The sequence below is a fragment of the Gopherus flavomarginatus genome, chromosome 1, assembly GCF_025201925.1.
Source record: "Gopherus flavomarginatus isolate rGopFla2 chromosome 1, rGopFla2.mat.asm, whole genome shotgun sequence".
Taxonomy (NCBI): Eukaryota; Metazoa; Chordata; order Testudines; family Testudinidae; genus Gopherus; species Gopherus flavomarginatus.
The window spans coordinates 316772916-316790431 of record NC_066617.1 but is presented as its reverse complement, the minus strand read 5'-3'; the positions used below and the strand labels follow the sequence as shown (position 1 = coordinate 316790431).

Below are 17516 nucleotides of genomic sequence, written 5' to 3'. Positions count from 1 at the left end.
GATGTTGAAATGCCTATAGTTATCCTGGGGACCCAGGCTACTCCTTGATGCCATGGCTCATGAAGCTATACACAGGCAGCCTGGACAGTAGTCAGGAGTTGTTCAACTATAGGCTGAGCAAGTGCAGGATGGTGGTAGAATGTGCATTTGGCCGTTTAAAGGCACACTGGTGCACATTACTGACTCACTCAGACCTCAGCCAAATCAATGTCCCCTTTGTTATTGCTGCTTGCTGTGTGCTCCACAATCTCAGTGAGAGTAAGGGGGAGACCTTCATGGCGGGGTGGGAAGCTGAGGCAAATCACCTGGCTGCTGATTACGCGCAGCCAGACACCAGGGCGATTAGAAGAGCACACCAGGAAGTGATGCGCATCAGAGAAGCTTTGAAAATGAGTTTCATCACGGGCCAGGGTACGGTCTGACTGCTGTGTTTGTTTCCCCTTGATGAAGCCCCACCGCCCTTGATTGACTCATTCCCTGTAAGCAATCCACCTTCCCACTTTGATTACAGCTTGCTTAAGGAAATAGTCACTATCGTTTAAAAGTCATGTATTCTTTATTAATTCATTATAAAAAGAGGGGAGAACTGACAAGGTAGCCCAGGTGTGGTTTGGGAGGAGGATAGGAGGGAAGGAAAAGGCCACTAAAAAAATTTCAAAGTAATGACAGCCTTTTGGTTGGGCTGTCCACGGAGGTGGAGTGGGCGGGTGCACGGAGCCTCCCCCCACGTGTTCTTACATGTCTGGGTGCAGAGAATATGGAACATGGTGAGGGATGAGGGTGGTTACACAGGGGCTGCGGCGGCACTCTGTGATCCTGCTGCTGTTCCTGAAGCTCCACCAGACGCCGGAACATGTCAGTTTGATCATGCAGCAGCCCCAGCATTGCGTCATGCCTCCTCTGATCTTCCTGCCACCACCTCTCATCTCGAGCGTCCCTCCTGTCCTCACGTTCACTGGCATCTTTCCTGTTATTTGATACCACATCCTTCCACTCATTCAGATGAGCTCTTTCATTGCGGGTCACTTCCATGATTTCCGAGAACATTTCGTCTCGTGTCTTTTTTTCCTCCGCCTTATCTGAAATAGCCTTCAGGATGGAGGAGGGAGGGTTGAAAAATTTGCAGCTGCATGAAAGAGGGAAAAAAGGGAGAGAAGTATTTAAAAAGATACATTTTACAGAACAATGGTTATACTCTTTCACAGTGAACAACACTATTCACCTTACATAGCACATGTGATTTGACAACAAGTTCGCATTTTGCATCTTAATATTGAGTGCCTGCGGCTCTGGTGTTAGAGATCTCACAGACGCAGGTCCGGGCAGCAGAATTCAGCTTGCATGCCTCCATAGTAAGCCATTGTCCTTCATAGACTCATAGACTCATAGACTTTAGGGTCAGAAGGGACCAAAATGATCGTCTAGTCTGACCTCCTGCACAAAGCAGGCCACAGAACCCTACCCATCCACTTCTATAACAAACCCCTAACCTATGTCCAAGTTATTGAAGTCTTCAAATTGTGGTTTGAAGACCTCAAGCTGCAGAGAATCCACCAACAAGTGACCCATGCCCCACGCTGCAGAGGAAGGCGAAAAACCTCCATGGCCTCTGCCAATCTGCCCCGGAGGAAAATTCCTTCCTGACCCCAAATATGGCGATCAGCTAAACCCTGAGCATGTGGGCAAGACTCACCAGCCAGCACTCATGAAAGAATTCTCTGCAGTAACTCAGATCCCATCCCATCCAACATCCCATCACAGACCACTGGGCATACTTACCTGCTGATAATCAAAGATCAATTGCCAAAATTAAGCTATCCCATCATGCCATCCCTTCCATAAACTTATCAAGCTTAGTCTTAAAGCCAGATATGTCTTTTGCCCCCACTATTCCCCTTGGAAGGCTGTTCCAGAACTTCACTCCTCTAATGGTTAGAAACCTTCGTCTAATTTCAAGTCTAAACTTCCTAGTGTCCAGTTTATACCCATTAGTTCTTGTGTCTACATTGGTACTAAGCTTAAATAATTCCTTTCCCTCCCTAATATTAATCCCTCTGATATATTTATAAAGAGCAAGCATATCCTCCCTCAGCCTTCTTTTGGCTAGGCTAAACAAGCCAAGCTCTTTGAGTCTCCTTTCATAAGGCAGGTTTTCCATTCCACGGATCATCCTAGTAGCCCATCTCTGAACCTGTTCCAATTTGAATTCATCCTTCTTAAACATGGGAGACCAAAACTGCACACAGTATTCCAGATGAGGTCTCACCAGTGCCTTATATAACGGTACTAACACCTCGTTATCTTTGCTGGAAATACCTCGCCTGATGCATCCTAAAACTGCATTAGCTTTTTTAACGGCCATATCACATTGGCGGCTCATAGTCATCCTATGATCGACCAATACTCCAAGGTCCTTCTCCTCCTCTGTTGCTTCCAACTGATGCATCCCCAATGTATATCTAAAATTCTTATTATTAATCCCTAAGTGCATGACCTTGCACTTTTCACTATTAAATTTCATCCTATTACTACTACTCTAGTTTACAAGGTCATCCAGATCTTCCTGTATGATATCACAGTCCTTCTCTGTGTTAGCAATACCCCCAGCTTTGTGTCATCCGCAAACTTTATTAGCACATTCCTGCTTTTTGTGCCAAGGTCAGTAATAAAAAGGTTAAATAAGATTGGTCCCAGAACCGATCCTTGAGGAACTCCACTAGTAACCTCCTTCCAGCCTGACAATTCACCCTTCAGTACGACCCGTTGGAGTCTCCCCTTTAACCAGTTCCTTATCCACCTTTCAATTTTCATATTGATCTCCATCTTTTCCAATTTAACTAATAATTCCGCATGTGGAACCGTGTCAAATGCCTTACTGAAATCGAGGTAAATTAGATCTACTGCATTTCCTTTGTCTAAATAGTCAGTTACTTTCTCAAAGAAGGAGATCAGGTTGGTTTGGCACAATCTACCTTTAGCAAAACCATGTTGTAACTTGTCCCAATGACCATTGACCTCAATGTCCTTAACTACTTTCTCCTTCAAAATTCTTTCCAAGACTTTACATACTACAGATGTCAAACTAACACGCCTATAGTTACTCGGATCACGTTTTTTCCCTTTCTTAAAGATAGGAACTATGTTAGCTATTCTCCAGTCGTACAGTACAACCCCTGAGTTTACCGATTCATTAAAAATTCTTGCTAACGGGCTTGCAATTTAATGCGCCAGTTAATATTCTTGGATGAAGATTATCTGGGCCCTCTGATTTTGTCCCATTAAGCTGTTCAAGTTTGGCTTCTACCTCAGATGTGGTAATATCCACCTCCATATCCTCATTCCCGTTTGTCATCCTTCCATTATCCCTAAGCTCCTCATTAGCCTTATTAAAGACTGAGGCAAAGTACTTATTTAGATATTGGGCCATGCCTAGGTTATCCTTAACCTCCATTCCATCCTCAGTGTTTAGCAGTCCCACTTCTTCTTTCTTTGTTTTCTTCTTATTTATATGGCTTTAGAACCTTTTACTATTGGTTTTAATTCCCTTTGCAAGGTCCAACTCTACATGGCTTTTAGCCTTTCTCACTTTATCCCTACATGTTCTGACCTCACTAAGGTAGCTTTCCTTGCTAATCCCTCCCATCTTCCACTCCTTGTAGGCTTTCTGCTTTTTCTTAATCACCTCTCTGAGATGCTTGCTCATCCAGCTTGGTCTACAACTCCTGCTTATGTTTTTTTTCTCCTTTCTTGGGATGCAGGCTTCTGATAGTTTCTGCAGCTGTGACTTAAAGTAATTCCAGGCCTCCTCTGCATTTAGATCCACAAGTTCTTCAGTCCAATCCACTTCCCTTACTAATTTCCTTAATTCTTTAAAGTTAGCCCTTGAGAAGTCAAAAACCCTAGTCCCAGATCTATTTTTGTTTATCCTTCCATCTAGTTTGAACTGAATTAGCTCATGATCACTCGAACCAAGGTTGTCCCCATACAACCATTTCTTCTATGAGGTCCTCACTACTCACCAAAACCAAATCTAAAATGGCATCCCCCTTCTGCAGCCTTCATATATACAGTGCCCTCCTTTCCCAAATACCAAGCAAAGCCCGTTCAGTGCTGCTTCTTTCCTGTTAACATGCAGCAGCAGAAACCACCCCCCCATCCAATTCTCTGGGATGATCGCTTTACCGCTCCCCCCACCGCGTGGCTGGTATCATGGAAGATCACTGCTAGCCAAATGTGAAAAAGCTCAGCGCCAATCACCCCCCCCCTCGCCCCGCTTGGCTACCTGCAAGGAAGGATTTCTTTTAAGCAACAGGCAAACAGCCCAGCAGGAATGGCCGTCTCTGTCCTCTTAATTAAATTCCTGAATTTCAACTAGGTTCCCATGAACAATATCACTCTCCTGAGGATAACACAGCGAGATAAAGAACAGATGTTGCTTGAATGCCAGCAAACACTGGGACTATACGCAGCTAGGCTTTGTCATGCAATGATACGAGATCACTTGCTACATGCATGGCATGGTCAAGTGTCCTACCATGGAGGATGGAATAAGGCTGCCCTGCCCAGAAACCTTCTGCAAAGGCTTTTGGAGTACCTCCAGGAGAGCTTCATGGAAATGTCCCTGGAGGATTTCCGCTCCATCCCTAGACATGTTAACAGACTTTTCCAATAACTGTACTGGCCGCGAATGCATCCCAAGTCCTCAGGGCAAATTAATCATTAAAAAATGCTTGCTTTTAAACCATGTTTTATATTTACAAAGGTACACTCACCAGAGGTCCCTTCCATGGCTTCATTGTGTGGGATAGTGGCTTGGGAGGGCTGGGAGGGTAATTCCGTCAGGGTGAGAAAAAGCTCCTGGCTGTTGGGGAGAACGGAGTGCTGTGTGCTCTCTGCAAGCTCGTCCTCCTCTTCCTCCTCCTCATCTTCCTCGTCCGCAGAATCCTCAGGCATGGCTGAGATTACCACCCCCACCTCGGAATCCACGGACAGGGGTGGGGTAGTGGTAGCGGATCCCCCTAGAATTGCATGCAGCTCAGCGTAGAAGTGGCATGTTTGCGGCCCTGCCCCGGACCTTCCGTTTGCTTCTTTGGTTTTCTGGTAGGCTTGTCTGAACTCCTTAACTTTCACACGGCACTGGACTGAGTCCCTGGTGTGGCCTCTCTGCATCATGGCCTTGGAAATTTTTTCAAATGTTTTTTCATTTCATCTTTTGGAACGGAGTTCTGTTAGCACGGAATCCTCTTCCCATATAGCGATCAGATCCAGTACCTCCTGTGCGGTCCATGCTGGAGCTCTTTTTCAATTCTCCAGAGACTGCATTGTTACCTGTGCTGATGAGCTCTGCGTGGTCACCTGGGTTGGTGAGCTCTCCATGCTGGCCAAACAGGAAATGAAATTCAAAAGTTCGCCGAGCTTTTCCTGTCTACCCGGCCAGTGCATCCGAGTTCAGATGGCTTTCCAGGGCGGTTACAATGGTGCACTGTGGGATACCACCCAGAGGCCAATACCGTCGATTTGCGGCCACACTAACCCTAATCCGACATGGCAATACCAATTTCAGCGCTACTCCTCTCGTCGGGGAGGATTACAGAAACCGGTTTAAAGAGCCCTTTATATCGATATAAAGGGCCTCGCTACTAAATTCAGTTTAAACGCGTAGTGTAGACCAGGCCTGAGTCAGATGACCTAGCCTCTGCAATTCGCTGCTGTGGGGCTTTTTTTGCAGTGTTGCCATACCCTCCAGCACATTTTGCTTAATACATGTTGAAAAGTCTCACTGGCCAGGTACCTATTTGCTCTGAGCTAGACAGCTGGGCTCAGACACTTCCCAAGGTAAGTTATGCAGATTGTTGCTGCAGGGTGTCGGACTGCTGTTCACAGTGGTGCTCTGTTGTATCGCCTGCAGCCTTTTCTCTGGTGCCATAGGAGCACCTGCGTTGGGAGGCTCAATGAGCCAGGTGCAGGCCTTCAAATAGCTCTTGCAGCACTGCAAGCTCTAAAATCCACAGATTGCACCACTGCAGGATGTTACCAGATTTTCCCGTTAGTCTGGGGTACGGTCATTTATTAGGGTTACTCTTCTGGGGGGGGGGAGGTCTGTAATTCTATCAATATACTGCTTGTGTCACTTTTGTTTTCATATGGATCTCTACTTCTCCCTTCTGCAAGTCCCCTCCCAACGGCAGTGTCCTGCAGGACCTAGGTTCCCCAAGGCTGAGTTCCTCTAGCCCCAGAACCAGATACGCGCACACACACACATACTCTCTCTCTCTCCCCCTACCTGAGTGGACCAGGTCAATCAGAACTTTCATTCTGACCCTTATATGTCCCTGGACTCAGCGGGCTGGGTCAAGCCGCACTTTCAAGCTGCCCCATTATGTGCCACAGTAATCACACCGGAATAGAGTCAGTCTGAGCAGGGTGGGTCGAACAGCACTTCCAGGCTGCCACTCTTATGTGCCCCTCGACTGAGCGGACTGGGTTAAGCAGCTCTTTCAAGCTGCCACCCTCATATGTCACAGATTCAGCATGTCCCTATCCCCACTTTCACGATACTTGTACTGGTAGTAACCCACTTGATGAGCAAACCCCACAGTATTTTTGGGCCCTACAGGGATCTTTAGCTTAGGTAAGAGAAGTGTTGCTGTGCAGAACTGATAAATGAAATTGTTTTTAATTGTTCACTTTATTAATGTAACTTCTGTTCACCATTCACTACACTTGCCTATACTGTAACTTCTGTTCCATATTGTAATTCAAACCCCATTTTAAAACACTCACTCCATTTTGTAAAAGCTTCTTCCAACCTTCATTTCTGCAAACCTTGCTGTAATCTTATTAGTTTAGTTTAGATGTGTGAATGAGGTATGTGTGAATGATGGAATCAACCTCCAGCCCCAGCCTGTCCTGATGAGATAAAGTTCAAATACCAACGGCTGAAATCCTAGACAACAGCCCTAAACAAAGTAAGAAGCATCCACCCTAAAAAGAAAAGGACAACAGAACAACAGAAGGAAGATCAAAGCCAGGTCCAAGGCTGAAAGTCATGCCTGCAATTGATGGGTGATCAATCTAAACCCAGAGGCAGCGTGACACAGCAAGACCTATAGACTTTGAATCCAAACTAAAAGCCTATAAAAAAGAAGGGTGAGATGAGAGACTCTGGGTAACATTCTGCTGCCAACATGGAAGATCAGTGCCTGCCCAACAGAGATCCAGCTCGGCCTTGTGCCTGGCTTTCCTGGCCAGTTAGCCGCCACAAGCTACGAACCCAAGCTGCAAAATCAAGCCATGAACTTAAGCTATCTTCAGGACTGGTAACTATGCAGCAGCTGCAGAACACCTGATGAATGTGTGTGTGTGTGTGTGTGTATAGGTATTAGGTATAATGTGAATGTGTGTGTGTGTATAGGTATTAGGTATAATGTGTGTGTGTGTGTGTGTGTGTATAAGAATTAAGATATTAGTTATTAGTCATAAATCAAATTGTTATCATAATAAATGTGGCATCTTTGTCTTGTCCCCTTTAATAAGATCCTGTTGGTTTTTACTGGTCTAATATAATTGGTATAAGAGCTGCACAGTAAATGGGGAAGCTAAAAACACAACAGAGTAAAGCTCAGGGGGGGAGGGAGGGGCAAAGCAACCATCTTAACCATAAAAGTTATTTATTGAATAATTGTGATAACCACACAAGGAGAGCCTAAATAAACATAACAGTTACATTATTAGAGGTTACAAAAGTCATATACAGAAAACTATACCTGCCTAAGGTAGAAAAGAAAACAAAGAGAGAGAGAGAGAGAGAGAGCGCTGGGATCTCACCAATCCATGACGCTTGAACTGGTCGGGGTTCCCAGGTGATGGTGGTAGCTCAGGGTCCTGAGTGCTGGAGACAGGCAGAGCCCCCAGCACGATCAGTCAGGAGAAGATGAAATCCCAGTGGAACTGATGCAGAGTTGGATCCATGCATCAGAACACTTTACTGGAGTGTGAGTAGGGTTTTCCTGTAGGGAAACAACAATGGTTCAAGGGAGAACACTAGATTTGTTTATGGGTAAACTGATGACTCAAAGGTTTTCTTTAGGCTAGACAATAGGGGCTGATCACTCCTAGCTATGGGTGGTGTTCCTTCCAGGGAGCTCACAATGCAATTAGGCTGCTTTAGTATTTTGGATATCAACCAAGGATTCATTACTAGAATTGGTCTGATAACTGCTAAGCTGGATGTGTGCAGGCATAGATTCATTAACATCTGGAGCAGAGATCCCCCAGGCTGCAGTGCTTCCCTGCTTTTATGGTCCCAGAGTTCAGTGTGGTTCTTGCCTTGGAATCTCTGTTCTCCAGTCTGTATGTTAATGGAGATGCCTCCCTGTCCCATCTTTGATTTAGATGAGGCTAGGGGAGTTGCCTTAATCTTGTCACCCTTGTCAGGAGGGGTCTCGGTGTGTCTCCCACCGCCCTTCACTGCTCTCTGATCCGTTTTGGTTCAAGCAGATGCTGGGGAGGGTGTCCTTCATGAGTCAGACAGGCTGGATACTGCACCTGGTTCTCCAAGAACACAGAGCTGATTGGTATCAAGGGACAATGATTTACATTGATACATAACTGGTAAATAGCTGAAGCAGTAAACATGTTAAAAGCCTGATCTTGAGCCCAGTGAAGTCAGTGGAAAGCCTTTCATTATTAATGTTAATGAGCTTTGGATTGGGCCTGAATATTGGGTGTGTTTTAAAACACTTTACAGTCTGTAATCAATCTAGGCTGGCCATTTACAGCGGCGAGTTAATATAAAAACTGGTCCTAACACTATGTTACACAGATTAACTCACCAAAGCCCACTCCTGAACTGGCAGAACATTCACAACACAATGTGGTGGAACAGGCCCAGAGCAACTAGTGACTCACCACCTCCCATAAGTCAGACCTGCCCTCACTGCAGCTGGCTGAGGTAACAGCCAAAAGATGCTATTTGAGTAAGCAGGGAAAGTTTAACCACCTACAACTAAATCCTGAACAACTCCCTCACTATACTATAGCAATGAGCCACACAAGGCTGTGTGTTAGCAGGCTATATGTGCATGCCATGGGTGTGTCTGCCTCATGCCTTTGACAACCCACTGCTCTATTAATGCACACCTGATGTGCCTTACGGGTGCTATCCTTTTAAATTGTTTTCTTTAAAAAAAAAATACCAATGCCTTAAAACATTATGTCTCCTTGCATGCTGAAAAATAGCTCCTAGTAAAAGTCTCAGCTAAACTAGGCTGGAGAAGGATATAAATATAATTTCCCCCTCCTAATTGGAACATACTGCTTGTGAGTTCCTTTTCTCTCACTCTCTGTTTCTCTCTCTCTCTAGCCCTTTTTCAGGCAGATTCTTTGAAGTCTTTGGACCATTGTCCCTCCTCCTGTTCCCCATCCCTGGATACTGGCTGACACTTCCTCAGCAATTTGTTGCCATGCCATGCCATGCCATGTTGCCATAACTCATATTTTAGTGTACAAATGATGGTCCTGATTCTGCAATGCACATAAGAACACAAGAATAGCTGTACTGGGTCTGACCAAAGGTCCATCCAGCCCAGTATCCTGTCTACCGACAGTGGCCAATGCCAGGTGCCCCAGAGGGAGTGAACCTACCAGGTAATGATCAAGTGATCGTTCTCCTGCTGTCCATCAGCACCCTCTGACAAACAGAGGCTAGGGACACTATTCCTTACCCATTCTGGCTAATAGCCATTAATGGACTTAACCTCCATGAATGTATACAGTTCTCTTTTAAACCCTGTTTATAGTCCTAGCCTTCACAACCTCCTCAGGCAAGGAGTTCCACAAATTGACTGTGCGCTGTGTGAAGAAGAACTTTCTTTTATTTGTTTTAAACCTGCTGCTCATTAATTTCATTTGGTGACCCCTAGTTCTTATATTATGGGAACAAGTAAATAACTTTTCCTTATTCACTTTCTCCACATCACTCATGTTTTTATATACCTCTATTATATCCCCCATTAGTCTCCTCTTTTCCAAGCTGAAAAGTCCTAGCCTCTTTAGTCTCTCCTCATATGGGACCCATTCCAAACCCCTAATCATTTTAGTTGCCCTTTTCTGAACTTGTTCTGGTGCCAGTATATCTTTTTTGAGATGAGGCGACCACATCTGTACCCAGTACTCCAGATGTGGCCATACCATGGATTTATATAAGGGCAATAGGATACTCTCCATCTTATTCTCTATCCCCTTTTCAATGATTCCTAACACCTGGTTTGCTTTTTTGACTGCCTCTGCACACTGCGTGGATATCTTCAGAGAACTATCCACGATGACTCCAAGATCTTTTTCCTGATTAGTTGTAGCTAAATTAGCCCCATCATATTGTATGTATAGTTGGGGTTATTTTTCCCAATGTGCATTACTTTACATTTATCCACATTAAATTTCATTTGCCATTTTGTTGCCCAATCACTTAGTTTTGTGAGATCTTTTTGAAGTTCCTCACAGTCTGCTTTGGTCTTAACTATCTTGAGCAGTTTAGTATCATCTGCAAACTTTTCCACCTCACTTTTTACCCCTTTCTCCAGATCATTTAAGAATAAGTTGAATGGGATTGGTCCTAGGACTGACCCTAGGGGAACACCACTAGTTTCCCCTCTCCATTCTGAAAATTTACCATTTATTCCTACCCTCTGTTCCCTATCTTTTAACCAGTTCTCAATCCATGAAAGGCTCTTCCCTCTTATCCCATGATAAATTAATTTACGTAAGAGCCTTTGGTGAGGGACCTTGTCAAAGGCTTTCTGGAAATCTAAGTACACTATATCCACTAGATCCTAATCTAAGTACACTTGTCCATATGTTTGTTGACCCCTTCAAAGAACTCTAATAGATTAGTAAAACATGATTTCCCTTTACAGAAACCATGTTGACTTTTGCCCAACAATTTATGTTCTTCTATGTGTCTGACAATTTTATTCTTTACGATTATTTCAACTAATTTGCCAGGTACTGACATTGCCGAGATCACCTCTAAAACCCTTTTAAAATATTGGTGTTACATTAGCTATCTTCCAGTCATTGTGTACAGAAGCCAATTTAAAGGACAGGTTACAAACCATAGTAGTTCCACAATTTCACATTTGAGTTCTTTCAGAACTCTTGGGTGAATGCCATCTGGTCCCAGTGACTTATTACTGTTAAGTTTATCAATTAATTCAAAAAAAGTGACACCTCAATCTGTGACATTTCCGCAGATTTCTCACCTATAAAAGCTGGCTCAGGTTTGGGAATCTCCCTAACATCCTCAGCCATGAAGACTGAAGCAAAGAATTCAATTAGTTTCTCCGCAATTACTTTATCGTCTTTAAGTGCTTCTTTTGTATCTCGATCGTCCAGGGGCCCCACTGGTTGTTTACAGGCTTCCTGCTTCTGAGGTACTTAAAAAACATTTTGTTATTACCTTTGGCGTTTTTGGCTAGCCGTTCTTCAAACTCCTTTTTCTTATTACATTTTTACACTTCATTTGGCAGTGTTTATGCGCCTTTCTATTTACCTCACTAGGCTCTGACTTCCACTTTTTAAAAGATGCCTTTTTATCTCCCACTGCTTCTTTTACATGCTTGTTAAGCCACAGTGGCTCTTTTTTAGTTCTTTTACTGTGTTTCTTAATTTGGGGTATACATTTAAGTTAGTTTTCTATTATGGTGTCTTTGAAAAGTGTCCATGCAGCTTGTAGGTATTTCACTCTAGTCACTATACCTTTTAAGTTTTGTTTAACTACCCCCCCCTCATTTTTGCATAGTTCCCCTTTCTGAAGTTAAATGCCACAGTGGTGGGCTGTTGAGATGTTCTTCCCACCACAGGAATGTTAAAAGTTATTATATTATGGTCACTATTTCCAAGCAGTCCTGTTAGTATTACCTCTTGAACCAGACCCTGTGCGCCACTCAGGACTAAATTGAGAATTGCCTCTCCACTTGTGGGTTCCCGTACCAGCTGCTCAAGAAGCAGTCATTTAAAGTATTGCAAAATTTTGTCTCTGCATTTCGTCCTGGGGTGACGTTCCCAGTCAATATGGAGATAATTGAAATCTCCCACTATTGTTGAGTTCTTTATTTTCATAGCCTCTCTAATCTCCCTTAGAATGTCATTGTCACTATCGCTGTCCTGTTCAGGTGGTCGATAATAGATCCCTAATGTTATATTCTTATTAGAGCGTGAAATTACTATCCATAGAGATTTTATGGAACATGTGAATTCACTTAAGATTTTTACTTCATTTGATTCTACAAATCCTTTCACATATCGTGCCACTCCCCAGCCCGCACAACCTGTTCTGTCTTTTCGATATATTTTGTACCTCGGAATGATTGTGTCCCATTGATTGTCCTCACTCCACCAGGTTTCTGTGATGCCTGTTATATCAATATCCTCCTTTAACACGAGGCACTCTAGTTCACGCATCTTATTTTTTAGATTTCTAGCATTTGTGTACAAGCACTTTAAAAACTTGTCACTGTTTATTTGTCTGCCCTTTTCTGATGTGTTGGATTCTTTTTTATAGGAATGTTTCTTGTCTGATCTGGCCCCTACTTTATCCTCTTGCATCTCCTCCTGACTAAAACCTAGAGAATCTCTATCAATAGACTCCCCTCTAAGAGAAGTCTCTGTCCGATCCACGTGCTCCTCTGCAGCAGTCGGCTTTCCCTCATCTCTTTGTTTAAAAACTGCTCTGCAACCTTTTTAATGTTAAGTGCCAGCAATTTGGTTCTACTTTGGTTTAGATGGAGCCTATCCCTCCTGTATAGGCTCCGCCTATCCCAAAAGTTTCCCCAGTTCCTAATAAATCTAAATTCCTCCTCTCTACACCATCGTCTCATCCATGCATTGAGACTCTGAAGCTCTGCCTGCCTACCTGGCCCTGCGCATGGAAATGGGAGCATTTCTGAGAATGCCACCATGGAGGTCCTGGATTTCAGTCTCTTCCCCAGCAGCCTAAATTTGGCCTCCAGGACATCTCTCCTACCCTTCCCTATGTCATTGGCACCTACATGTACCACAACCACGAGCTCCTCCCCAGCACTACACATAAGTCTGTCCAGATGCCTCGAGAGATCCGCAACCTTTGCACCAGGCAGGCAAGTCACCATACGATTCTCCCGGTCATCACAAACCCAGCTATCTACGTTTCTAATGATCAAATCTCCCATAACTAACACCAGTGGGGCTCTATGAAGGTGTAGGATCTGCCTGCACATTGTAAATTGCAGGATCTGAGCCTGTATTTGGAATATTGAGCATTTCCAAATTTAGCTTTTCACTGGAATGTGGATTACTGGTTACCAGGGGAGGAGCTGTGAAAGGGAAGCCTGGCACTATGAGGACGGGGTAGTTTCTCTCCTCTACCCCAAACCCTCCCTTCTCAGTCCCCATCTGAGGCTTCTTTTATTTTCTTTGTTTCCTCCATTAATGTATTCCTTCCACCTGTTTTCTCTATACCTCTGAAGAGTCAGTTATTCCAATAAATGGCTGGAGTAAAGAACCTGAGGCAAACTGGCCTGCCTGCCACTCTTTGCATCTCCTTTGTGTGCAGTGACTTTGCTAAAAGCGTTGAACAAGTGCAGCAGTGTCCAATTCCATTTGTTTAATATCCTCTGGTGAAAGAAACGTGCCTATGGAGAAGGTTCTCCAGGAATCAAGAGACATGGAAGAGTTCATTTCCTTTTTCCTTTTGTTTGCAAAGTATATCTTAATTAAATAGGCATTTTGTTCCACTGGTTTTGTTCATAATTTATTTGTATCTTGCTGTATCTTGCTGTCAACTTGTTTAAGCAAAAATAAAAATACAACATTTGATAAAGGGAAAGAGCATTACAATGAAGGAGAGAAGGTAAGAGGTCTTTCACTGGCTTCTATAGGTTGGTAGAATACTGCAATAACAGTTTTAGCAGTACTCAAATTTGTTAATGAATTTTCCTTGACCACACTAGCAGACCTCATCTGTTCATTTTCTACAGTGCTTTTCTGTTCTTTTCCACACAATTGTGCAATCTCAAGCTTTTCTGGCACCAATAGTATCAGAAATCAAATTTTGAAGTCTTGTATGTGACGAATAACAAAAAACAAATTGTAAACAAATATTCACTCCAGAATTGTTCATGCTCTCCTCATCTAATCAGGAAACAGGAAAAGCACCACATGACTTATCTGACCAGTTACAAACAATTAACACAGTTCAATAATGTGATGGGGTGTGTCAATGCTGCACTGGGCAAGCAGGGGTTAACCAGTCACTTTTGGCACAAGAGGCCAGGCCCTCTCACCTCTGCTGCACATGCTCCAGTTGGAGGGAGCAGATAAAAGGGAACAGCTCACTCCAGCCCTGGCTGGCGGAGGAGGAAGACGGACATGGGTTGCCAGCTCCCGCTGAGGTACCACCAGCCTTCCAGATTACAGAAGTGAGTCTCCCTGACTACATGATGAGGGATCCCCATCTATGAAGGCCGATGGAGATGCCAAGCCTCTGCCCGGGAGGACAAGCCCAAAGTGGACTTAGATGTAGGAAGTGACTAAGGGAATATACTGGAAGCTTATACTTGACTCCTAAAGAGGACGATTATAGGCTCCACAGGGCCCTGGGTCGGAACCTGGTAGAGCAGGGTGGGCTCAGCACTGGCAGGTGGCTATTACCGCTGGAGACCCCAGCTATAGACTGGTTACTCTGCCCCACCCAAGGGGCCGAAGCCTTGTTTGTGATTGTTTGCCCCAGCCAGGAAGCTCAGGCGCTATAAACAGTTCGTCTGTTCAGCCCCTCCCTGTGGGCCAGAGTCCCTGATTGTGTTTGTTTGGCCCAGCTGAGAGTCCTGATGACTGTATGGTGGAGTGTATCAACACTGAGCAAGCGGGGAACTCAATGGATGCGCAGAACCCCATGACAAATAGTGAATTTTAAAGATATGCTGAAAACTGTTCACAACCTAGGTTAAAAAAACTGAAACAATTAATTAAACAGTGTTGAACAGATGTTACAGGATATTGTGCTCTGCTAGTGGATGGTCCACAAGAAGAAAAAGAGGCTAAATTGACTGGATTCATGATTCAGTATAAATTATTAATTGAGCACTGCTCTTTTCAGTGCTCTATAGAATAAAATCTGTCTGATTTTCTCTGTGTCACAATATCATTTCCATTTGCTTTCCCAGGGTATGTATGCGTATTAGACAAAACAATTACATCAAAGCCCTTTCTATTAATTAAAAAAAAATGCATGCTCACAAGTCAGGCCATAGGATTTCCCTCCTGCTGCAAACAGCTGGAACCTGGTTTCCATTATTGCTTTTATTATAAACCACAGGTTTTGCAGCTCTTCTCTCACACCCCCACCCTACAGTGTTGCAATGAGTCATTCAGATCACCAGTTTCTCAACACTTAAAGTACTTGTTTCATCATCTTCATTTGAACCAAAATATCCAGGCAGGTCAATCATCCATTGCTCTGATTCTGTTAAGCCAAAAGAATTATTATCGTAAAAGGCAAATTCAGGGTCTGTGGGGAAGCTCTGGCATTTGTCCTTTCTGTACTGGACAGAGCTTAGAGCACTGCCTTGCTGGTAATTATCTTTCAGAGTTGAGATGGGTTCTTTCCTCAAAGCCCCTCGATGGTTTGGTGAAGAGCCCCTCCTGTTTCTGTTTGGCTCTGGTTTGTCAGCTCCTGCTACTTGGCTTGCATGCTGATGGTCACTGATCATTTCCGGCCTCCTCACTGGAGGGCCCCCTTTGTGGCGGTGTTTTGTGCCATAGCTCAGGGGTTCACCAGTTAACAGAGTGCAATGAGACTGGTTGAACTTTTCAGAACTTGGATCAGCATCTTTACAAGTCGGCTGGGACTTGTCTTCCAGTGCCTGACCCCACGTTCTGGTCCTGGCACTATAAAGAGGAATCTGCCGTGAGGTAAGAGTGGACATGCTACGTTCTCTATAGGGCCTGACCTTTTTAGTTTCATGGAAACTGGCTGTTCTTCTGAACTGTTGGTTTCTGTGACAACCTCTCTCTAACGGCTCCCCTTTGTTATCTTGGTTTTTCAGGTGAGCTCGTCTAATGAGGGTCTGACTAGGACTTATTACAGGATTGGCCTGTGACAGTACAGAGTCCATCTTAGAATTAGATTTTTCCCTAGAGAATTTGAGATGACTGACTGGCTGATCCAGAAATGGAGATTTGATCCTGAATTTGTGTGCAGCAGCCTCCTCCTGGTTTTCTGTGCCCAGGGGAAGCACGGTCGTGGCATCAATAATGGTGTCAGTCAGAGGCGTCTGAGATACGTGATACACCTTTGTGGTTTCAGTCAGGCCTTTCTTCTTCATCTCTTTCAGCTGCTGCTGCGCAAGGCGATAGCTGAAAATTGGAGGGATTATTTTTTGAGCATTTGACTGAAAACTGTCACTGACAGAGGTGTCCTCTTCTTGAGCAAACTGAAGGCTCCTCCGGCAGGTCAAAGGTATGTTAACAGGCTCTCCGGCATGCGCTTGAGGCACTTCGCTACCCTCGGAAAAGCTCTCCTGCTGTGTGCCGGCTTGACAGATGTTCTCTTCATCGGAGTTCTTGTGGAAGCTGGGCGAATGGGCAGAGTTACAGCGCACCGAGGTGCTGCACTTCTGAGCTCTGCAGAGCTTCCTCCACAGGCTGATGAGAACAGTGGCTAGGATTATGAACAAGCACAAGGAGATGCCAGTGATGGTGACTATATTATTAGTTTTCTGGTCTTCTTGGTGCTGTACAGAAGGAGGGGTGGTAGGCTTTATAACTGTAACAAAGAGTGAACACATTGTTATCAAAATTGCATTTTGATTGGACATTTGGAGTTTTAGATAAGATATTTTACAATTAAGAAAAAGAAAATCAATTAATAAAATACATTAAATTGTCTGCTTGCCAGCATGTCCTTAGCTCACATTCGTCTTCGTCAGATAAAAGAGGATAAACCTTGATTTGCAGCAGCAAATCCACCTACTTTATATTGAGGCTCCTGCAGACCTGTCTACCTCTTAAACTTCATTTGCTACCTACTTTTGCTAGTCTCACCTCTTTTCATGATGCCAGATCGGGGGAGGTCCCGGAGACTGGAAAAAGACTAATGTAGTGCCCATCTTTAAAAAAGGGAAGAAGGAGGATCCGGGGCACTACAGGCCAGTCAGCCTCACCTCAGTCCCTGGAAAAATCATGGAGCAGGTCCTCAAGGAATCAATTCTGAAGCACTTAGAGGAGAGGAAAGTGATCAGGAACAGTCAGCATGGATTCACCAAGGGCAAGTGATGCCTGACTAACCTAATTGCTTTCTATGAGGAGATAACTGGCTCTATGGATGAGGGGAAAGCAGTGAATGTGTTACTCCTTGACTTTAGCAAAGCTTTTGATACAGTCTCCCACAGTATTCTTGCCAGCAAGTTAAAGAAGAATGGGCTGGATGAATGGACTATAAGGTGGATAGAAAGCTGGCTAGTTCGTCGGGCTCAATGGGT

The 17516-nt window shown here is 44.2% G+C and overlaps 1 protein-coding gene across 2 annotated transcripts in view; it reads right to left on the bottom strand.

Moving 5' to 3' along the window:
- Window positions 1-12717: 12717 nt before the first annotated feature.
- THSD1 (thrombospondin type 1 domain containing 1) overlaps window positions 12718-17516 on the bottom strand; it is a 38547-nt gene continuing 33748 nt past the window's right edge. For both annotated transcript variants that reach the window (XM_050948202.1, XM_050948191.1), the window contains one exon: window positions 12718-16801. In XM_050948202.1, the coding sequence (XP_050804159.1) occupies window positions 15405-16801 (1397 nt within the window). In that variant the 3' untranslated portion in view covers window positions 12718-15404. The remainder of the gene's footprint in view (window positions 16802-17516) is intronic.